General features: G+C 41.6%; 3 protein-coding genes across 5 annotated transcripts; 2 read left to right on the forward strand and 1 right to left on the reverse strand.

The window, feature by feature from the left end:
- Positions 1 to 366: 366 nt before the first annotated feature.
- Positions 367 to 1308, forward strand: LOC659071 (small ribosomal subunit protein uS11A). 2 transcript variants are annotated; one of them, XM_965405.2, is made up of 3 exons: positions 367 to 538; positions 734 to 978; positions 1025 to 1308. In XM_965405.2, the coding sequence occupies exons 2-3, from the start codon at positions 742 to 744 to the stop codon at positions 1241 to 1243; spliced, it is 456 nt and encodes a 151-aa protein (XP_970498.1). In that variant the 5' UTR covers positions 367 to 538; positions 734 to 741; the 3' UTR covers positions 1244 to 1308. The 2 variants fall into 2 exon arrangements, with proteins under 2 accessions (XP_970498.1, XP_008198777.1); XM_008200555.3 differs by having other exon boundaries at positions 526 to 648.
- Positions 1309 to 1335: 27 nt separating this feature from the next.
- DCTN4-p62 (Dynactin 4, p62 subunit) lies at positions 1336 to 3417 on the reverse strand. 2 transcript variants are annotated; one of them, XM_015984354.2, is made up of 5 exons: positions 2896 to 3417; positions 2452 to 2807; positions 2207 to 2402; positions 1947 to 2149; positions 1336 to 1664 (listed from the first exon to the last, which is right to left on the reverse strand). In XM_015984354.2, exons 1-5 carry the CDS (start codon positions 3415 to 3417, stop codon positions 1448 to 1450), a joined length of 1494 nt encoding a protein of 497 aa, XP_015839840.1. In that variant the 3' UTR covers positions 1336 to 1447. The 2 variants fall into 2 exon arrangements, with proteins under 2 accessions (XP_015839840.1, XP_970426.1); XM_965333.5 differs by having other exon boundaries at positions 1947 to 2155.
- Positions 3418 to 3621: 204 nt separating this feature from the next.
- Positions 3622 to 4635, forward strand: Ercc1. The gene is made up of 4 exons (XM_064358071.1): positions 3622 to 3755; positions 3807 to 4080; positions 4130 to 4316; positions 4368 to 4635. The coding sequence occupies exons 1-4, from the start codon at positions 3641 to 3643 to the stop codon at positions 4554 to 4556; spliced, it is 765 nt and encodes a 254-aa protein (XP_064214141.1). The 5' UTR covers positions 3622 to 3640; the 3' UTR covers positions 4557 to 4635.
- The last annotated feature ends 1728 nt before the right edge of the window (positions 4636 to 6363 follow it).

Raw genomic sequence — 6363 nt, forward strand, 5'->3', positions numbered from 1 at the left:
AACAAGGGTTTAAAAGGCATAAAAAAGTCCATAGAACTTTGGTAGTGAATTAAAAAATATTTTTTTTAGTTTTGTGACGGTAAGTTCATTAACAATTAAAATTTTAAGCAAAAAAAAATCAAAAGTTTATGTCTCGTTAAGTTGTTTTTCTGTGTGTGTGATTATTTCCAGTAGAAATTCGATATAAATTTCTTACAATAAACCTTACTTAATTAAAAAATTTGATTATTTATAAAATTTATAAAAAAAATTAAAGTACAGTGAGCATACTGGGTGACGTCACGCTGGCAGCGCTCTGTATTACCGATACAGTTACCAGGCAACCCTCCAGTATAAAAACTTTTTTATTTTGGATAATTTAGAACAGATCCGTACACTTTTCGTAACTCCACCCCCTTGTTTCAGCCCCCTGGGGGCGGCTCATCCAGCAACATTTTGTGTTGTTCGGTAAACGGTTGGCACCACGGTTGGAAAAAAAATGGACGCTTTCACACGTTACGAGCGCCCTCTATAGTGTTACCACCGTTGCTAACACAAAGTAAGTGACCGTATTTTGCGTTTTATTCGCAAAATTGGCAATTTTGGCACAAAATACCGTGCTAGAGTCGTAGCTTGAACCCCTACAAGCGCCCCTATCTCCCAAAACCGGTAAAAAATCGGCCACTTGCCCCGATGTTGATGGAAATCCCTGTCGTGACAATCCAACCCTAACCTAAAATTTTCCAAATTCCAGGCTAAATAATGGCACCAAGAAAAGGCAAAGTCCAGAAGGAGGAAGTCCAGGTGTCACTGGGCCCCCAGGTGCGCGAGGGTGAGATCGTCTTCGGCGTGGCGCACATTTTCGCCAGTTTCAACGACACTTTCGTGCACGTTACCGATCTGTCGGGCCGTGAGACCATCTCCAGGGTGACCGGGGGCATGAAGGTGAAGGCCGACAGGGACGAGGCTTCGCCCTATGCTGCTATGTTGGCTGCGCAGGTAAGGGGGTGGAAGGTGAGGATAGGTCAGTGAGGGGGTGTTTTAGGACGTCGCTGAGAAGTGCAAGTCGTTGGGGATCACAGCATTGCATATTAAATTGAGGGCCACGGGGGGCAACAAGACCAAGACACCCGGCCCGGGGGCGCAGAGCGCGTTGAGGGCCTTAGCCCGGTCGAATATGAAAATTGGGAGGATTGAGGATGTCACCCCCATTCCGAGCGACTCCACGCGCAGGAAGGGCGGACGGCGTGGCCGTAGGTTGTAATTTACTCAAGTTTGAGGTTTTTTATAAGTAATGTTGACCACATCCAAAATATAACATCTAAGCCATTTGGGATTTTATTTTTTACCCTTCCATGAAAAAGCATAACTTTATTGTTTGTTACTGAAGCAATAATACAATTCATTAATTGAGTGAATAATACAAAACATTATTTTATAACTTATAATAGTGGGACCAGTACAAGATTCATTCAGACCCGACCAAATTCCCCAAACTCAGAAAAACCCTAACATTGTGGTCGTGTCTATCGGGTTCCTTGTTCTCCACAGTTGTCGCAATCGTATTTGTGTAAATATGTTGCATTGTAAAACCGGCCACGATTTCGGTATTCAATTCAAGACCATCATCAGGAGTCACAGCCAACTTGACGAAGGCCTTGTTCGATTTTCTCCAAACTACAAGCCTGCAACACAAAATCCCCTAACAAAAACCAAACACACACAGGGCGAGTCTGTTAAAAGTATATTTTAATATGTTTTTATATATTTTCAAAAAATATTTTTTAAACCGTTTATTTAAAAAATTACCAAAAAATGAAAAGTAATGTTTTTTATAATTTTTTGTCTGCATAATGCTCATTTGCTCATTTGACAGCTTCTAAAAATTATAAAACACCCGGAAAGAAACTGTTTTTTGCTTCTTTAAAATTCTTCCTTTATAGTTTTTGTTGTTGAAATGAGCTTACTTGGTATCATCTTGAATATTATGTGTTTCCCCGGAATCGTCATACTCAGCAGCGTCATCTCGCGGCGGCAGTATAACCTTACTGCCCGGTATAGCGATGCTGCAATTGGTCGCTTGGCGAATGGGGCGTGGCTTGATCGTGATTGACGGCTGACGGGAAGATAAACTTAAAAGACTGGAAGGTTGGCCCCCCAATGAAGGGGGCTGTTTCTAAAAAAAAACCACTTGTACCAACATAACTTGCATAACTTATAAACCCACCTCTGGTAGGTTCAAAGATTGCGTTTCCCCCACCACTTCCCGATCGCCATCCCCTCCCTTATCTGTCAGATCCAATGGGAGGAACGTAATCACAGTTTGGTGTTGCGTCGGATTTGTAAATTTCAAAATCAATTCGGCCGTTTTTCCGGCACGTAGAGGTTCAACTGTGACAATTCGCACCTCCGGAATGTGATAACTACAAATTTTTGTCAATTTTTCAAAAAAAAAAAATTTTTTTGACATACTATGCAAATAACTGGATTTTAAACTTGACACTGTTGGGGTTATATTCGGGTTTGCTGACGTTGTGTTCGCACGAGCGACACCTCAGCGATCGCTTGATCGACAGCTGCTTATGAATTGGGAATAATTTATCGACGGTCGTTGGCTGCAAGTCGGGTTGGAGTAGGCGTTGATCGATTGTTGTGATTTCCATCAAGTTTAAGGCTTTGGTGAGGAGATCTTCGGGGAAGTCCTCAACTTCCTCACGCGCGATGGCCACTTCGGGCGGCTTCGGCCGGTTCCGGTAGTACGTGTTTGGAACTTCGGCCGGCAGCCCGATGCGCTTGCGCAGGGCGGCGGCCGTCACCCCAGTACGGTCCTGCACAGATATTTTTTGTGTAAAATACCATTAAAAAATTTAATCGGTTAAGAAAAATTTTTTTTTTAATTTCGCCCGGAATACCAACCGTGTAGCTAATAAACTTCCCCCTTTGCTTCTTCTTCTCCCGTTCCTTTTGCTGCCTCTGTGCCGTAATGAAGGCCTTATAGCCCTCAATCACCTCCTGGAGGCGATTCGCGTGCACATTCTCGCGCTCGGGCCAGCCGCCGGTGGCAGCCCCCTGGTCCGGAATGCCCACATCACGGGAGCTCCAGCGACAGTACAGACAGGACAAGTAGTACATTTTCTTGGGAGTGGACTTGGGGTCCTCCGGATTGGAGGGCCCCTTCGAGCCAATCCTAGTGGAGAGCTCCTGCTGGCAACAGGGGCAGATGTAGCAGTTGCCACACCTGTTCTTCTTGAGCCGGGCTTCGGACGAGGGCAGATTCTCGCAGCATTTTCCACAAAAGTGGGAATCGACCTCGTGGCACACGCAAAAGCCGCACCGAAGCTCGCAACAATACCGGCAGAAGTAAAGGCACGAAATGGGCTTGAGGAGGCCACAAGTGCACGCATATTTCACTACATCAGGGCTTACGATGTACGACATCTTGGAGCCCCCTTACTTGACACTAGAGGCGATGCCAACTTAACGCCACCAAACGGTGAAGGATTTGGGCAATTCAAACGCCACCAAGACACAAATCTAATGCAAAATCAATGCAAAACACTTAGATTAAGTAATTTCGCCCAATTATTGGCAAAAAACGCGATTGTTGGGTGGTTTAGTCCAGGTGGAGTCGTGCGTATGGTTGGCAAAACTAATCAAAAATATGACAATTGACACCTGTCAATTTAACCTCACTTTTGCCAAAATGTTAGACGAGTCTTTGGCCGAAATCGCAGAAGAGTTAGCGACTGAGTTTGCACCTGACGATAACACGAAACGTGCCCCTCACAACCGTGCCCCCCACAAATGGCTAACTTTTTGCTTTGTAGGGGACAACTCTGAGGGGGAAACCCCGCAAACGTCCAAATCCGCGGCCCGAACGCACTCAGTCCTGGTCAGTCCCAAGCAAAGGGGCAACCCATTGCTCAAATCAATCTGCAACGTCCCTTGGGAGTACGATGACATAGTCCCTGACTACCAAATGGGGCGCACCACTTGTGCCCTTTTCCTGTCCCTCAGGTACCACAATCTCAACCCGGACTACATCCACGAGAGGCTAAAAAAGCTAGGCAAGACGTACGAACTGAGGATTTTGCTAGTCCAGGTGACTATTAATTTTTTTTTTTTTTTTCAAAAATAATTTAGAATTATTGGTTGATGTGAGTGACCCCCACCACCTGTTGAAAAACCTAACCCGGGTGTGTATTCTGGCCGACTTGACGCTAATTCTCGCCTGGAGTGCCGAAGAGGCGGGGAAAATCATCGAAACGTACAAAATTTACGAAAATAAACCGGCGGATAATATCATGGAAAAGGGCGAATCCTCGCCCTACATTCGGGTATTTTGACCCAAATTTAACGAAACATTGCTAAATCACGGAAAATTGCAGTTACTTCAAGTGTTAACGTCCATAAAACCGATCAATAAGACAGACGCTATGAATCTAATTGCCAGGTTTAAGACTCTTGAGGGGGTTATCAAAGCCACCGAATTCCAACTGTCGGAGTGTCCCGGTTTGGGGCCCGTTAAGGCCAGGAAGTTGTATTCGACGCTGCACGAAAAGTTTTGCCGGAACTAACTCATTTTTAATTTGTTATTAAGTAACTTATTTTGTGGCATATTGTTCAGTATTTTAATAAATTTCGTATTTTTCTAATTATTTGTTGTTTCCTTAAACCCTTAAACACAAAACGCGTTTTGATCGATTAGTTAATTCGGAAAAAAATACCAAGTGTGTTGTTGGTTGCCTACCCGCCACACGTTTAATTCGTTTAAAAAATGGATTTTTGATGAGTTTCCGGACCAAAATTGGTTATTTTTGGTCATTAGCCTTCAGAACTGTGCTATTTGAGGCGACAAAAACCGCCCACAACATGAATAACTGTCCCCTTTCCGCGCCCCCTTGATGCCAAACAAAGGCATTACCTCCTTATGTAAATTCGATTTTTATATGTTTGGCTCAGCGTCATTACGTGACAGTCTTTCTCGATTTCGCTCCTCCACTTTCAAGCATCACAAACCGGTTGGTCGTGTGCTACAGACAAAGGAAACTTACACAACTCGGTTCTTTTTCCTTTTGTTTTGTTCTCGGCTATAGAAGCCAATATCTGGACCAAATCTTTGTTTTTTACTGCCTGATTAACACGTGTCTAATGACCAGACGGTCGTGGTTCAAGAAAATTCTTTGTGTGGTTAATTAGGAGCAGAATTAACACAACACACTCAAAAGCGTTGTTTGGCTTTGTTGTAATAAGTAAATAATGTTGAAATTTCACTACTTCGAACGACTTTACCTAATCTCAAGTCAAGTCAGTCAAGAGCTTGAAAAAAATCTTTCACAGTTGTTGGAAACGGCTTTATTATCGACTTTGTGGGTGTTTGGAGATATACACATATGCTAATGGCTTTATTACGGCCCGGCTTTTAACCCTGAGTGGGTTTCTGGTGTTTGTTTACGAATTTTATTCAACACATGGTCGTGAGAGTTAAAGTGGAGTTGAGAATTTTCACGGAAATGTGGGATTCTCACACTTTAGCTTTTCGCATTTTTGGAAATTATTTTTTGACCAAGAAAGCCAAGTTTTCGTGTGGGAAATTGGCCCAGGATTCCAAATCTGTTCTTGTTTTTTCTCTACGACCAATAGTTTCATAATTATGGACGATTTTTTGAAGCGTTACGAAAAAATTTTGAAAAATTGTGTAAAACCATAGTACGACAAAAAAGATTGCATTTTTTTATTTTTTCTAATGTAAAATTAACCAAAGAATCTACATCTGTAAGAATTACTTAGCTGCGACTAGTAGCTCTAAAAATATTTTTTTTTTTTTGGTTCAGGGTTTCCAAAGTTTGGAAACACGTCACAGCTTTTAAAAAATTTACAAATTATTTCTGGGCTTGAACGCAAGTTTTTCGTATTGGAAATTGGCTTATGATTTCAAATCTGTTTTTGTTTTTTTTTCTACGACTAATAGTTCTAAAGTTATAGGCAATTTTTTAAAACGTTACAAGAAAAGTTAAAAGAAATGTGTAAAACAATAAATGTAAAAATATTTTTGTTTTTTATGTAAAATTAATCAAAGAACCCGAATTTGCAAAAATTATTTAGTTACGACTGATGGTTTTGAAAATATTTAAATTTTTTGATTCAGGGTTTCCAAAGTTTTAGCATTTTGGCAAAAATTGAGATCGTAAAGATTTGATAAAAATATTCTCTATTGTAGAATAACACAAGAATTGCGTATAGAAGTTTAAAGTTTCACAGCGGCCAAAACCAAATTTTTCAAAATTTCGAAAAATTATTTTCCTTTTTGTAATCTTCGAACAAAACAATTTTTGTGTGAAATGATCTGAAAGTCTCATTACAGCGTTAAAGTACCACTTTTTG

Source organism: Tribolium castaneum, chromosome 7, assembly GCF_031307605.1.
Source record: "Tribolium castaneum strain GA2 chromosome 7, icTriCast1.1, whole genome shotgun sequence".
Lineage (NCBI taxonomy): Eukaryota > Metazoa > Arthropoda > Insecta > Coleoptera > Tenebrionidae > Tribolium > Tribolium castaneum.